A 16525-nucleotide genomic window follows, 5' to 3' on the forward strand; every position below is an offset into this window, starting at 1 on the left:
AAACTAATTAACGAATACATTAAGTGAACACGAGAAGCAAATATAAATAAGCATACAATGTGAAGTCACTATAAACAAGCGATGATTTGTATTTCTCTGGTGGGTAAAGTACTAGCTTTTCGATTCGTTATAATTAGGATATGATTAGGTTTTCATACAACAGTGGGATATTCTTTCTTGGTTATGTGGTGGCCCTGATAAGGGCCGTTTGAGATATAGGCGACTGTGGACATCTACTTGGATGTAGTGTACTTGGTGACAGCTTTGGTGCCCTCGCTGACGGCGTGCTTTGCCAGTTCTCCGGGGAGAAGGAGGCGCACTGCGGTCTGCACTTCACGGCTGCTGATGGTCGACTTCTTGTTGTACTGACCGAGACGTGCAGCTTCGGCGGCGATGCGTTCGAAAATGTCGTTGACGAAGCTGTTCATGATGGACATGGCGCGACTCGAAATTCCAGTATCTGGGTGGACTTGCTTCAGAACCTTGTAGATGTAGATGCCGTAGCTCTCCTTCCTCTTCCTACGCCTCTTCTTGTCGGCATTGGGCCGGGGAGCCTTGGCAGCTTTCTTGGAACCCTTCTTGGCAACTTGTCCGGATGGAGGAGCCATTGTGAGCGTTGACTAGAGACTAGGCGGATGCGAATTCGATGCAGCTTTGAAAGAGAAATGTTATGGTCAGCTGCCCCCTTTCCTCTTTTATACGCGTTTGGAGGATCCGCTCGCACAGTTCATGCAAATTAGATGAGGATTAGCAGAAGCATCGATTCAGGCGGGCGTGACGGCCCCGCCTGCCGGCCGGCCGGCCGCGGTGGTGGAATAACGGTTTCTGCCACCAGATGGCAGTAGACAGATTTTTGTCCAATTTTACCTTAATTTGTTCACGAATTGCGTGTAAAAATGAAAAACGTGAATAATATTCTCTGCAAATATTAAATCACCATTTACTTTTCTTTTCTTTTCTCTTTGTAATCAAACTAGATCTAGAAAATCTCCTGTAACTATATATATTCTGTTTCGTATCTCGCAAAAAAAGCTGCTAACTTCCCTTATTCCTTTTGATTGCGTGTTAAGCTTACACATGTTATCTACCTTCGTCGCCGCTCGCTGACACGCTGAAGCTGAAATCTATTTGTAAATATTCATTTTGCGTTAGAAAAAAAAAACATACCTTCTTGCATTCATACTTTGCTGATACTCTTTTTTTTTTTACCTACTTGATTGATTGATTGATTGATTGATTGATTGACTGCTTGTTTCCCACTGCACAATACCAAAAGCCAATGTCAGACAGCAAGATATTGTCCAGACTTACCCACATTTTGTATTGAGGGTATTGAATCTCCGTAAAATTGGCTATATGCAAAATAGGGTATAGAATCTATCCTCTTTAGTGAGTTTAACTCAATATCAGGTGAAGCCAAACAATCTACTTTATTCATAATACAATGTAGTCAATAATTAGCAGGGTTTGTTTTTTTTTTTTTTGTGTGTGGTTTTTTTTTTTTTTGGTGGGTGTGTGTGTGTGTGTGTGTGTGTCTTTTTTATCTTCTGTTTTTGTTTTTGTTTGTTTGTTTGTTTGTTTTTTTTTTTTCTGAATGATACTGTCTTGGTAGTATCTCCAAATTCCAGTCCATGTCCAGGCGCGGGGCGGCATGTGCATTGTGAGCTTCACAACTCTGAAATATCTGTGAGCAAAGGCAACAACTTCACCAAAGAAATGTGTAATGTTGTTGCTTTATACAACCCGCCCACTATGGGAGCAACAACTTTACCAAAAAGGCAACAACTTTACACATAAAGCAACAACTTTACAATTGTATGACAACAACTTTACAATTGTATGACAACAACTTTACTTATGAAAATAACGTCTCTCTCTTTCTTTCTTTCTCTCTCTCTCTCTCTCTCTCTCTCTCTCACTCTCTATTTGCAACTGGGGGCTGTGATCAGCGAATGGATGCCATAATTATTCTATTACCTTCAATTACAACCGGTAAACTCTGTAAAGCGTATAATGAGGGCGTTTTAAGAGCATTGCCACGAAACAGAAATCTGAACTTAAAAGATGTACGAACAGTGTGGTTATATAGATAGATAGATTGCGCATTGATTCAAACGTGCTACTTATGATGACGTTCCGTAATAAAGAAAAGGAAAGAGATGTGGAAACTTGTTTCATTAAGTGTATTCTTTCTTGATAATGTGGTGGCTCTGAAAAGAGCCGTTGTTTTGTGGTGCAGGAGGCCGTTAAATTCTAGCCGCCAAATCCGTAGAGTGTTCGTCCCTGCCTCTTCAATGCGTAGACGACGTCCATGGCAGTAACCGTCTTGCGTTTGGCATGCTCGCAGTATGTCACTGCATCGCGGATCACGTTCTCAAGGAAGACTTTCAGGACTCCGCGGGTTTCTTCGTAGATGAGGCCCGAGATTCGCTTCACGCCGCCCCTTCTTGCCAGACGACGGATGGCTGGCTTGGTGATGCCCTGGATGTTATCTCGAAGAACTTTGCGGTGCCGCTTTGCTCCTCCCTTTCCTAGTCCTTTGCCTCCTTTACCGCGTCCAGACATGATGGCGTGAGTTGATTGTGGTTTAGCTGATGAGAGATCCAAAAGCCGAATGATGACGCTCCCAATGACCGAACAGGGTTAAGTAACCGCTTTGCGGACATGGAGGGCGACGCCCCATTCTCCTACTGTCCGCCGCGGCCAGCCCACGATCCGCCTGCACGAGATCCGGCTGGATCGAGTGCGCCACCTCACGGCCGTTCGTTGCGTTGACCAGACCAGCACCGCGAGTCGGACGGGCACTGTGTCACATCACATACATTACTCTGTCGCACATTACCTAAAGAAATGAACAAATAAAATACACATATGATAATATTGACAGCACAAAGCTACATAGATATGGAGTGGCAGATATATACATATACATATACATATATACACACACTCACACTCACATAATTTCGAGCTTGAAACGATTTTTCAGAGTAAAACTTCTCTCCCAAACGAAAACCATCACCCTCCCCCCGCTCGCATTCTGTTTAGCCTATTTTCGCTAGCTCTCACACAATTGTTTGCTCTTGAGTAACACATAAAACTCCTCAATTGTGCCTTCATCTACCATTCTCTCCTTTTCAACATAAATTCACCAATATAGAATGATTTCTGTTTTTGTAAACTATTCCTTTCTATTTCCCCGTTTCGTGTATTTCCTTCTTTTTTTTTTTCTTTCTTTTCTCAGTGCATCTTTCCATCGACTGGTTGATACTGCAACAATTATTCTTTCTTGGGTTTGTGGTGGCTCTTAAAAGAGCCGTTTGATTTTTGGTGTGAGGTGCAAATAAACTTATTTGGCACCCTTCTTGGCAGCAGGCTTCTTTGGTTTTGCCGCCTTGGATTTGGTCGTCGTCTTCTTCGCCACTTTCTTCGGGGTTGCCTTCTTGGATGGCTTCTTTGCTGCGGTCTTCTTCTTGGGCGTCTTCGTTTTCTCCGACTTGGTTGCTGTCTTCTTCGCCGGCTTCTTCTTTGTCGCCTTCTTCTTCTTCTCCTTCTTTTCTGCTGCAGCTTTGGCCTTCTTGGCGACCGCCTTCTCTTTCTTTGCGGCTGCCTTTGCCTTTGCCTTCTCGCGGTCAGCCTTGACCTTTGCCTTCTGCTTCTCTTTTCGTGCCTTCTCCGCCGCCTCTGCCTTTGCTGCCTTGACGTTCAGCTTGAAAGAGCCAGATGCCCCGACACCTTTCGTCTGAACCAGTGTCTCGTTGGCAACCCCTTTCCGCAGAGCTCGCTTGATGAAGATGGTCTGTCGGTCCATATCGCCTACTTTGTAGTTGGCTGCGATGTACTTCTTAATGGCCTGAAGCGATGATCCATTCCGCTCCTTCAGTGCGCCGATAGCAGCATTGACCATCACCTGGGTCGGTGGATGCTCGGGCGCTTTCTTCTTGGTCGTCTTCTTTGCTGCTTCCGAAGCCGCCATCACGATAACAATCGATGCGATACGTAGTGAGTCAGAGAGTAGTGGAACAAAACTAATGACTCGCAACCTTCGCACTGTCGTTTTATCAGCTCATTGCGTACCTCGAAGGAATCACCGGACATCTCGGGCATGGCGTCGTGCAGACGCTCTGCCTAATGTGCTTCCACATCTGTTCTCTGTTTCATATTACTTGATTTACTTTTCTGCTCCATTTGTTTTATCCACGTGTTTCCCTAAGGCAGCTGTTTTATATTACAACATGCCGAAAACTGCAACAATTTTAGACAGCAAACGCACAAACACTAGAGCATTAATGCAATCAAACACACAAACGTCCTACATACATGTGGCTGTGCTGTTCTTATGTTGTCGATAAATTACTCTTTTATTTTAATACCTTCTTTTTAACCTCAGAACGGCCTCGCCTGACGATTTATCATCTGTGCGTTTCATAAATTCATAAATTCTTCCGAAATTAACTTGGTACTTAACTCTTGCTTATTTTCATACTCTAGTCTATGCTTATTCTTTACTCCATATTCTCTCCTCATCTAATGGTATGTATTGCCACCTTATATATTTAGTCTTTATTCTTTGGTCTAGATATCCCTTATCCATTTTGTCTCCTTATATAATATCATGCATTGTCACCTTACATATTTATCATTATATTTCTTCCTTTCTCTACATTTCCTATTTATGTGTGATTCAAGTAAGGATAATTAGAGAGAGAGAGAGAGAGAGAGAGAGAGAAAGGAAAAAAAAAAGAAAAAGAAAAGAAAAGAAAAAAAAAACAGATATAGCGGAAATCTCAACACAACACAAAATAGCATGATGAATTGAATGTATTCTTTCTGGAAAATGTGGTGGCCCTGATAAGGGCCGTTTGGTTGAAAAGAGCCGCCGTGAAGTGTCTAACTGGACTTTGCAGTCTTCTTCGGCAGAAGCACAGCCTGGATGTTTGGCAGTACACCACCCTGAGCGATTGTCACGCCTCCCAGCAGCTTGTTCAGCTCTTCGTCGTTGCGAACGGCAAGTTGAAGATGTCGCGGGATGATCCTCGTCTTCTTGTTATCGCGTGCGGCGTTGCCGGCCAGCTCCAGAATCTCAGCGGTCAGGTACTCCAGAACAGCAGCTAGGTACACTGGTGCACCAGCGCCTACTCTCTGGGCGTAGTTGCCTTTACGAAGGAAGCGATGAACTCGGCCGACGGGGAACTGCAGGCCGGCGCGTGATGATCGAGACTTGGCCTTGGTGCGAGCCTTGCCAGATTTTCCTCGTCCAGACATGATTGGAGACGGAGAGACAAATGTGTTGACGTGATCTGAATGCTGATTCAACTGAGAGTGTGATCCCCGCCGATTGTTTCCGCACCCATTTATACCCCGCTCGGGGATCCAGCGGGTCAAGATCCTTTTGTTGACCGGTCGACCAATCAGCGTAGCCGGTGGCAGAAGTGGGCAGCTGCTACTGCTGCCAGTGCGGACACAAGCGCTGTTTGCTGCCCTCTTGCTGGCTAACTCGGCACAGTGTGTAGTAGTTCAATGCAGCTAGTTGTATCGCGGCGGCTGTCCATGTATTATATTTCACAATAAAGCAATTGTGAATACACACTTTCAGTTGAATCAGCATTCAGATCACGTCAACACATTGGTAAAAAGGCTCCGAATTAACGTCACAATCTTTTTTTTTTTTTCCTTTTCTTGACCACATAGTTTTACTTTTTCTTACCCCCCTCCCTTCACTCCTTCTGTCTCCCTATCTATCCCTCTCCCCCCCCCCTCTCTCTCTCTCTCTCTTCCTCTCTATCAAGCACCTTACAGACCCCTTCTCGTCTCAGTTACATATGAATTGATTTGCTAGGTACATAATCACCGTAGACTGCGTTTCATTTGAAGGGGGGGGGGGCAGATATCCCTACTTTACGTGCATTTCATTTATCTTTGTGGTTTTCTTGTTCTCATTTTTCATTTCCGTTCAACTACGTGTGCACTTTTAAATACATAAATATCTAACATCATCCAAGGCTCTACTTTTTAAAACTAAGAATAACAAACAGAATATTGTCCTGTATGAACCATGATATTCTTTCTTGATAATGTGGTGGCTCTGAAAAGAGCCGTTGTGTTGTGTGGTGCGACCACGGAGGACAGGCCTCTCTCTACGCCCTCTCTCCCCGGATGCGACGGGCCAGCTGAATGTCCTTGGGCATGATGGTAACCCGCTTGGCGTGGATGGCGCACAGGTTGGTGTCTTCGAACAGACCGACGAGATAAGCCTCGCTCGCTTCTTGGAGGGCCATGACAGCAGAACTTTGGAAGCGCAGCTCGGTCTTGAAATCCTGAGCAATCTCACGAACAAGTCGCTGGAAGGGGAGTTTGCGGATGAGAAGTTCGGTGCTCTTCTGGTAGCGGCGAATCTCACGAAGTGCGACTGTGCCGGGCCTATAGCGATGAGGTTTCTTCACTCCTCCGGTGGCGGGGGCACTCTTGCGAGCAGCCTTCGTAGCCAGTTGCTTGCGAGGAGCCTTGCCTCCAGTCGACTTGCGAGCCGTCTGCTTGGTGCGAGCCATGTTTTCTTCAGGTAACGAGTGGGGAGATTTTTCGATGCGGAGTTGGGAAGAGAATGAAACCGCCGGACATCCAGCTCCCATTTTATATCGCGGACGATGGATCCCTAGACCCGGGACGGATCCAATCCGTGGCCTGTGATTGGTCAAGCAGTGATTTCCTTTGTCCGAACTGGGCGCACCAGCCCCGCAGCGGCGGCCCCCACCCGTCCCGTCCGCTATGGTTGGTCACGCCGCTCAACCTGTTCACGCCTTCCCGTAGATGGCGCCGTTGAGATACCAGCTCGCGAATTCAATGATTATTGCGGCGTATAATATACTGAAAACATCATTCCGAACGAGATTTTTTTTTTTTCTGTATGCAGGCTGCTGTAACAGTGATATTATTACTATACGTGCATGATGGTATTTGGAATAGATTCATATAGCAACAGCTCGTTAAGAAGACGATTCTATAAAGCGGTGTGGTAATTTAATACACTCTTTTACCCGAAAGGGAAGAGCTGGCTGATTGGAAGTTAATCTATATTGTGCGGGTCTTAAACATTAATCTGTAATATGTTTGCCTAATTTTACCATGTTTCAATCAGGTGGTGCTGTCAATAAACTAATTAACGAATACATTAAGTGAACACGAGAAGCAAATATAAATAAGCATACAATGTGAAGTCACTATAAACAAGCGATGATTTGTATTTCTCTGGTGGGTAAAGTACTAGCTTTTCGATTCGTTATAATTAGGATATGATTAGGTTTTCATACAACAGTGGGATATTCTTTCTTGGTTATGTGGTGGCCCTGATAAGGGCCGTTTGAGATATAGGCGACTGTGGACATCTACTTGGATGTAGTGTACTTGGTGACAGCTTTGGTGCCCTCGCTGACGGCGTGCTTTGCCAGTTCTCCGGGGAGAAGGAGGCGCACTGCGGTCTGCACTTCACGGCTGCTGATGGTCGACTTCTTGTTGTACTGACCGAGACGTGCAGCTTCGGCGGCGATGCGTTCGAAAATGTCGTTGACGAAGCTGTTCATGATGGACATGGCGCGACTCGAAATTCCAGTATCTGGGTGGACTTGCTTCAGAACCTTGTAGATGTAGATGCCGTAGCTCTCCTTCCTCTTCCTACGCCTCTTCTTGTCGGCATTGGGCCGGGGAGCCTTGGCAGCTTTCTTGGAACCCTTCTTGGCAACTTGTCCGGATGGAGGAGCCATTGTGAGCGTTGACTAGAGACTAGGCGGATGCGAATTCGATGCAGCTTTGAAAGAGAAATGTTATGGTCAGCTGCCCCCTTTCCTCTTTTATACGCGTTTGGAGGATCCGCTCGCACAGTTCATGCAAATTAGATGAGGATTAGCAGAAGCATCGATTCAGGCGGGCGTGACGGCCCCGCCTGCCGGCCGGCCGGCCGCGGTGGTGGAATAACGGTTTCTGCCACCAGATGGCAGTAGACAGATTTTTGTCCAATTTTACCTTAATTTGTTCACGAATTGCGTGTAAAAATGAAAAACGTGAATAATATTCTCTGCAAATATTAAATCACCATTTACTTTTCTTTTCTTTTCTCTTTGTAATCAAACTAGATCTAGAAAATCTCCTGTAACTATATATATTCTGTTTCGTATCTCGCAAAAAAAGCTGCTAACTTCCCTTATTCCTTTTGATTGCGTGTTAAGCTTACACATGTTATCTACCTTCGTCGCCGCTCGCTGACACGCTGAAGCTGAAATCTATTTGTAAATATTCATTTTGCGTTAGAAAAAAAAAAACATACCTTCTTGCATTCATACTTTGCTGATACTCTTTTTTTTTTTACCTACTTGATTGATTGATTGATTGATTGATTGATTGATTGACTGCTTGTTTCCCACTGCACAATACCAAAAGCCAATGTCAGACAGCAAGATATTGTCCAGACTTACCCACATTTTGTATTGAGGGTATTGAATCTGCGTAAAATTGGCTATATGCAAAATAGGGTATAGAATCTATCCTCTTTAGTGAGTTTAACTCAATATCAGGTGAAGCCAAACAATCTACTTTATTCATAATACAATGTAGTCAATAATTAGCAGGGTTTGTTTTTTTTTTTTGTGTGTGGTTTTTTTTTTTTTTGGTGGGTGTGTGTGTGTGTGTGTGTGTGTCTTTTTTATCTTCTGTTTTTGTTTTTGTTTGTTTGTTTGTTTGTTTGTTTTTTTTTTCTGAATGATACTGTCTTGGTAGTATCTCCAAATTCCAGTCCATGTCCAGGCGCGGGGCGGCATGTGCATTGTGAGCTTCACAACTCTGAAATATCTGTGAGCAAAGGCAACAACTTCACCAAAGAAATGTGTAATGTTGTTGCTTTATACAACCCGCCCACTATGGGAGCAACAACTTTACCAAAAAGGCAACAACTTTACACATAAAGCAACAACTTTACAATTGTATGACAACAACTTTACAATTGTATGACAACAACTTTACTTATGAAAATAACGTCTCTCTCTTTCTCTCTCTCTCTCTCTCTCTCTCTCACTCTCTCTATTTGCAACTGGGGGCTGTGATCAGCGAATGGATGCCATAATTATTCTATTACCTTCAATTACAACCGGTAAACTCTGTAAAGCGTATAATGAGGGCGTTTTAAGAGCATTGCCACGAAACAGAAATCTGAACTTAAAAGATGTACGAACAGTGTGGTTATATAGATAGATAGATTGCGCATTGATTCAAACGTGCTACTTATGATGACGTTCCGTAATAAAGAAAAGGAAAGAGATGTGGAAACTTGTTTCATTAAGTGTATTCTTTCTTGATAATGTGGTGGCTCTGAAAAGAGCCGTTGTTTTGTGGTGCAGGAGGCCGTTAAATTCTAGCCGCCAAATCCGTAGAGTGTTCGTCCCTGCCTCTTCAATGCGTAGACGACGTCCATGGCAGTAACCGTCTTGCGTTTGGCATGCTCGCAGTATGTCACTGCATCGCGGATCACGTTCTCAAGGAAGACTTTCAGGACTCCGCGGGTTTCTTCGTAGATGAGGCCCGAGATTCGCTTCACGCCGCCCCTTCTTGCCAGACGACGGATGGCTGGCTTGGTGATGCCCTGGATGTTATCTCGAAGAACTTTGCGGTGCCGCTTTGCTCCTCCCTTTCCTAGTCCTTTGCCTCCTTTACCGCGTCCAGACATGATGGCGTGAGTTGATTGTGGTTTAGCTGATGAGAGATCCAAAAGCCGAATGATGACGCTCCCAATGACCGAACAGGGTTAAGTAACCGCTTTGCGGACATGGAGGGCGACGCCCCATTCTCCTACTGTCCGCCGCGGCCAGCCCACGATCCGCCTGCACGAGATCCGGCTGGATCGAGTGCGCCACCTCACGGCCGTTCGTTGCGTTGACCAGACCAGCACCGCGAGTCGGACGGGCACTGTGTCACATCACATACATTACTCTGTCGCACATTACCTAAAGAAATGAACAAATAAAATACACATATGATAATATTGACAGCACAAAGCTACATAGATATGGAGTGGCAGATATATACATATACATATACATATATACACACACTCACACTCACATAATTTCGAGCTTGAAACGATTTTTCAGAGTAAAACTTCTCTCCCAAACGAAAACCATCACCCTCCCCCCGCTCGCATTCTGTTTAGCCTATTTTCGCTAGCTCTCACACAATTGTTTGCTCTTGAGTAACACATAAAACTCCTCAATTGTGCCTTCATCTACCATTCTCTCCTTTTCAACATAAATTCACCAATATAGAATGATTTCTGTTTTTGTAAACTATTCCTTTCTATTTCCCCGTTTCGTGTATTTCCTTCTTTTTTTTTTTCTTTCTTTTCTCAGTGCATCTTTCCATCGACTGGTTGATACTGCAACAATTATTCTTTCTTGGGTTTGTGGTGGCTCTTAAAAGAGCCGTTTGATTTTTGGTGTGAGGTGCAAATAAACTTATTTGGCACCCTTCTTGGCAGCAGGCTTCTTTGGTTTTGCCGCCTTGGATTTGGTCGTCGTCTTCTTCGCCACTTTCTTCGGGGTTGCCTTCTTGGATGGCTTCTTTGCTGCGGTCTTCTTCTTGGGCGTCTTCGTTTTCTCCGACTTGGTTGCTGTCTTCTTCGCCGGCTTCTTCTTTGTCGCCTTCTTCTTCTTCTCCTTCTTTTCTGCTGCAGCTTTGGCCTTCTTGGCGACCGCCTTCTCTTTCTTTGCGGCTGCCTTTGCCTTTGCCTTCTCGCGGTCAGCCTTGACCTTTGCCTTCTGCTTCTCTTTTCGTGCCTTCTCCGCCGCCTCTGCCTTTGCTGCCTTGACGTTCAGCTTGAAAGAGCCAGATGCCCCGACACCTTTCGTCTGAACCAGTGTCTCGTTGGCAACCCCTTTCCGCAGAGCTCGCTTGATGAAGATGGTCTGTCGGTCCATATCGCCTACTTTGTAGTTGGCTGCGATGTACTTCTTAATGGCCTGAAGCGATGATCCATTCCGCTCCTTCAGTGCGCCGATAGCAGCATTGACCATCACCTGGGTCGGTGGATGCTCGGGCGCTTTCTTCTTGGTCGTCTTCTTTGCTGCTTCCGAAGCCGCCATCACGATAACAATCGATGCGATACGTAGTGAGTCAGAGAGTAGTGGAACAAAACTAATGACTCGCAACCTTCGCACTGTCGTTTTATCAGCTCATTGCGTACCTCGAAGGAATCACCGGACATCTCGGGCATGGCGTCGTGCAGACGCTCTGCCTAATGTGCTTCCACATCTGTTCTCTGTTTCATATTACTTGATTTACTTTTCTGCTCCATTTGTTTTATCCACGTGTTTCCCTAAGGCAGCTGTTTTATATTACAACATGCCGAAAACTGCAACAATTTTAGACAGCAAACGCACAAACACTAGAGCATTAATGCAATCAAACACACAAACGTCCTACATACATGTGGCTGTGCTGTTCTTATGTTGTCGATAAATTACTCTTTTATTTTAATACCTTCTTTTTAACCTCAGAACGGCCTCGCCTGACGATTTATCATCTGTGCGTTTCATAAATTCATAAATTCTTCCGAAATTAACTTGGTACTTAACTCTTGCTTATTTTCATACTCTAGTCTATGCTTATTCTTTACTCCATATTCTCTCCTCATCTAATGGTATGTATTGCCACCTTATATATTTAGTCTTTATTCTTTGGTCTAGATATCCCTTATCCATTTTGTCTCCTTATATAATATCATGCATTGTCACCTTACATATTTATCATTATATTTCTTCCTTTCTCTACATTTCCTATTTATGTGTGATTCAAGTAAGGATAATTAGAGAGAGAGAGAGAGAGAGAGAGAGAGAAAGGAAAAAAAAAAGAAAAAGAAAAGAAAAGAAAAAAAAAACAGATATAGCGGAAATCTCAACACAACACAAAATAGCATGATGAATTGAATGTATTCTTTCTGGAAAATGTGGTGGCCCTGATAAGGGCCGTTTGGTTGAAAAGAGCCGCCGTGAAGTGTCTAACTGGACTTTGCAGTCTTCTTCGGCAGAAGCACAGCCTGGATGTTTGGCAGTACACCACCCTGAGCGATTGTCACGCCTCCCAGCAGCTTGTTCAGCTCTTCGTCGTTGCGAACGGCAAGTTGAAGATGTCGCGGGATGATCCTCGTCTTCTTGTTATCGCGTGCGGCGTTGCCGGCCAGCTCCAGAATCTCAGCGGTCAGGTACTCCAGAACAGCAGCTAGGTACACTGGTGCACCAGCGCCTACTCTCTGGGCGTAGTTGCCTTTACGAAGGAAGCGATGAACTCGGCCGACGGGGAACTGCAGGCCGGCGCGTGATGATCGAGACTTGGCCTTGGTGCGAGCCTTGCCAGATTTTCCTCGTCCAGACATGATTGGAGACGGAGAGACAAATGTGTTGACGTGATCTGAATGCTGATTCAACTGAGAGTGTGATCCCCGCCGATTGTTTCCGCACCCATTTATACCCCGCTCGGGGATCCAGCGGGTCAAGATCCTTTTGTTGACCGGTCGACCAATCAGCGTAGCCGGTGGCAGAAGTGGGCAGCTGCTACTGCTGCCAGTGCGGACACAAGCGCTGTTTGCTGCCCTCTTGCTGGCTAACTCGGCACAGTGTGTAGTAGTTCAATGCAGCTAGTTGTATCGCGGCGGCTGTCCATGTATTATATTTCACAATAAAGCAATTGTGAATACACACTTTCAGTTGAATCAGCATTCAGATCACGTCAACACATTGGTAAAAAGGCTCCGAATTAACGTCACAATCTTTTTTTTTTTTCCTTTTCTTGACCACATAGTTTTACTTTTTCTTACCCCCCTCCCTTCACTCCTTCTGTCTCCCTATCTATCCCTCTCCCCCCCCCTCTCTCTCTCTCTCTCTTCCTCTCTATCAAGCACCTTACAGACCCCTTCTCGTCTCAGTTACATATGAATTGATTTGCTAGGTACATAATCACCGTAGACTGCGTTTCATTTGAAGGGGGGGGGGGCAGATATCCCTACTTTACGTGCATTTCATTTATCTTTGTGGTTTTCTTGTTCTCATTTTTCATTTCCGTTCAACTACGTGTGCACTTTTAAATACATAAATATCTAACATCATCCAAGGCTCTACTTTTTAAAACTAAGAATAACAAACAGAATATTGTCCTGTATGAACCATGATATTCTTTCTTGATAATGTGGTGGCTCTGAAAAGAGCCGTTGTGTTGTGTGGTGCGACCACGGAGGACAGGCCTCTCTCTACGCCCTCTCTCCCCGGATGCGACGGGCCAGCTGAATGTCCTTGGGCATGATGGTAACCCGCTTGGCGTGGATGGCGCACAGGTTGGTGTCTTCGAACAGACCGACGAGATAAGCCTCGCTCGCTTCTTGGAGGGCCATGACAGCAGAACTTTGGAAGCGCAGCTCGGTCTTGAAATCCTGAGCAATCTCACGAACAAGTCGCTGGAAGGGGAGTTTGCGGATGAGAAGTTCGGTGCTCTTCTGGTAGCGGCGAATCTCACGAAGTGCGACTGTGCCGGGCCTATAGCGATGAGGTTTCTTCACTCCTCCGGTGGCGGGGGCACTCTTGCGAGCAGCCTTCGTAGCCAGTTGCTTGCGAGGAGCCTTGCCTCCAGTCGACTTGCGAGCCGTCTGCTTGGTGCGAGCCATGTTTTCTTCAGGTAACGAGTGGGGAGATTTTTCGATGCGGAGTTGGGAAGAGAATGAAACCGCCGGACATCCAGCTCCCATTTTATATCGCGGACGATGGATCCCTAGACCCGGGACGGATCCAATCCGTGGCCTGTGATTGGTCAAGCAGTGATTTCCTTTGTCCGAACTGGGCGCACCAGCCCCGCAGCGGCGGCCCCCACCCGTCCCGTCCGCTATGGTTGGTCACGCCGCTCAACCTGTTCACGCCTTCCCGTAGATGGCGCCGTTGAGATACCAGCTCGCGAATTCAATGATTATTGCGGCGTATAATATACTGAAAACATCATTCCGAACGAGATTTTTTTTTTTTTTCTGTATGCAGGCTGCTGTAACAGTGATATTATTACTATACGTGCATGATGGTATTTGGAATAGATTCATATAGCAACAGCTCGTTAAGAAGACGATTCTATAAAGCGGTGTGGTAATTTAATACACTCTTTTACCCGAAAGGGAAGAGCTGGCTGATTGGAAGTTAATCTATATTGTGCGGGTCTTAAACATTAATCTGTAATATGTTTGCCTAATTTTACCATGTTTCAATCAGGTGGTGCTGTCAATAAACTAATTAACGAATACATTAAGTGAACACGAGAAGCAAATATAAATAAGCATACAATGTGAAGTCACTATAAACAAGCGATGATTTGTATTTCTCTGGTGGGTAAAGTACTAGCTTTTCGATTCGTTATAATTAGGATATGATTAGGTTTTCATACAACAGTGGGATATTCTTTCTTGGTTATGTGGTGGCCCTGATAAGGGCCGTTTGAGATATAGGCGACTGTGGACATCTACTTGGATGTAGTGTACTTGGTGACAGCTTTGGTGCCCTCGCTGACGGCGTGCTTTGCCAGTTCTCCGGGGAGAAGGAGGCGCACTGCGGTCTGCACTTCACGGCTGCTGATGGTCGACTTCTTGTTGTACTGACCGAGACGTGCAGCTTCGGCGGCGATGCGTTCGAAAATGTCGTTGACGAAGCTGTTCATGATGGACATGGCGCGACTCGAAATTCCAGTATCTGGGTGGACTTGCTTCAGAACCTTGTAGATGTAGATGCCGTAGCTCTCCTTCCTCTTCCTACGCCTCTTCTTGTCGGCATTGGGCCGGGGAGCCTTGGCAGCTTTCTTGGAACCCTTCTTGGCAACTTGTCCGGATGGAGGAGCCATTGTGAGCGTTGACTAGAGACTAGGCGGATGCGAATTCGATGCAGCTTTGAAAGAGAAATGTTATGGTCAGCTGCCCCCTTTCCTCTTTTATACGCGTTTGGAGGATCCGCTCGCACAGTTCATGCAAATTAGATGAGGATTAGCAGAAGCATCGATTCAGGCGGGCGTGACGGCCCCGCCTGCCGGCCGGCCGGCCGCGGTGGTGGAATAACGGTTTCTGCCACCAGATGGCAGTAGACAGATTTTTGTCCAATTTTACCTTAATTTGTTCACGAATTGCGTGTAAAAATGAAAAACGTGAATAATATTCTCTGCAAATATTAAATCACCATTTACTTTTCTTTTCTTTTCTCTTTGTAATCAAACTAGATCTAGAAAATCTCCTGTAACTATATATATTCTGTTTCGTATCTCGCAAAAAAAGCTGCTAACTTCCCTTATTCCTTTTGATTGCGTGTTAAGCTTACACATGTTATCTACCTTCGTCGCCGCTCGCTGACACGCTGAAGCTGAAATCTATTTGTAAATATTCATTTTGCGTTAGAAAAAAAAAAACATACCTTCTTGCATTCATACTTTGCTGATACTCTTTTTTTTTTACCTACTTGATTGATTGATTGATTGATTGATTGATTGACTGCTTGTTTCCCACTGCACAATACCAAAAGCCAATGTCAGACAGCAAGATATTGTCCAGACTTACCCACATTTTGTATTGAGGGTATTGAATCTGCGTAAAATTGGCTATATGCAAAATAGGGTATAGAATCTATCCTCTTTAGTGAGTTTAACTCAATATCAGGTGAAGCCAAACAATCTACTTTATTCATAATACAATGTAGTCAATAATTAGCAGGGTTTGTTTGTTTTTTTTTTTGTGTGTGGTTTTTTTTTTTTTTGGTGGGTGTGTGTGTGTGTGTGTGTGTGTGTCTTTTTTATCTTCTGTTTTTGTTTTTGTTTGTTTGTTTGTTTGTTTTTTTTTTTTTTTCTGAATGATACTGTCTTGGTAGTATCTCCAAATTCCAGTCCATGTCCAGGCGCGGGGCGGCATGTGCATTGTGAGCTTCACAACTCTGAAATATCTGTGAGCAAAGGCAACAACTTCACCAAAGAAATGTGTAATGTTGTTGCTTTATACAACCCGCCCACTATGGGAGCAACAACTTTACCAAAAAGGCAACAACTTTACACATAAAGCAACAACTTTACAATTGTATGACAACAACTTTACAATTGTATGACAACAACTTTACTTATGAAAATAACGTCTCTCTCTTTCTTTCTTTCTCTCTCTCTCTCTCTCTCTCTCTCTCACTCTCTCTATTTGCAACTGGGGGCTGTGATCAGCGAATGGATGCCATAATTATTCTATTACCTTCAATTACAACCGGTAAACTCTGTAAAGCGTATAATGAGGGCGTTTTAAGAGCATTGCCACGAAACAGAAATCTGAACTTAAAAGATGTACGAACAGTGTGGTTATATAGATAGATAGATTGCGCATTGATTCAAACGTGCTACTTATGATGACGTTCCGTAATAAAGAAAAGGAAAGAGATGTGGAAACTTGTTTCATTAAGTGTATTCTTTCTTGATAATGTGGTGGCTCTGAAAAGAGCCGTTG

The 16525-nt window shown here is 44.7% G+C and overlaps 3 protein-coding genes across 3 annotated transcripts; all 3 read right to left on the reverse strand.

Annotated features, from left to right (window-relative positions):
- Positions 1 to 233: 233 nt before the first annotated feature.
- LOC140226453 (histone H2B.2, embryonic) lies at positions 234 to 608 on the reverse strand. The gene has a single exon (XM_072306918.1). The coding sequence runs from the start codon at positions 606 to 608 to the stop codon at positions 234 to 236; it is 375 nt and encodes a 124-aa protein (XP_072163019.1).
- Positions 609 to 7382: 6774 nt separating this feature from the next.
- Positions 7383 to 7757, reverse strand: LOC140226454 (histone H2B.2, embryonic). The gene has a single exon (XM_072306919.1). The coding sequence runs from the start codon at positions 7755 to 7757 to the stop codon at positions 7383 to 7385; it is 375 nt and encodes a 124-aa protein (XP_072163020.1).
- A 6769-nt stretch (positions 7758 to 14526) lies between these two features.
- LOC140226455 (histone H2B.2, embryonic) lies at positions 14527 to 14901 on the reverse strand. The gene has a single exon (XM_072306920.1). It carries the CDS (start codon positions 14899 to 14901, stop codon positions 14527 to 14529), a length of 375 nt encoding a protein of 124 aa, XP_072163021.1.
- Positions 14902 to 16525: the final 1624 nt, after the last annotated feature.

This window comes from Diadema setosum, chromosome 3, assembly GCF_964275005.1.
Source record: "Diadema setosum chromosome 3, eeDiaSeto1, whole genome shotgun sequence".
Lineage (NCBI taxonomy): Eukaryota > Metazoa > Echinodermata > Echinoidea > Diadematoida > Diadematidae > Diadema > Diadema setosum.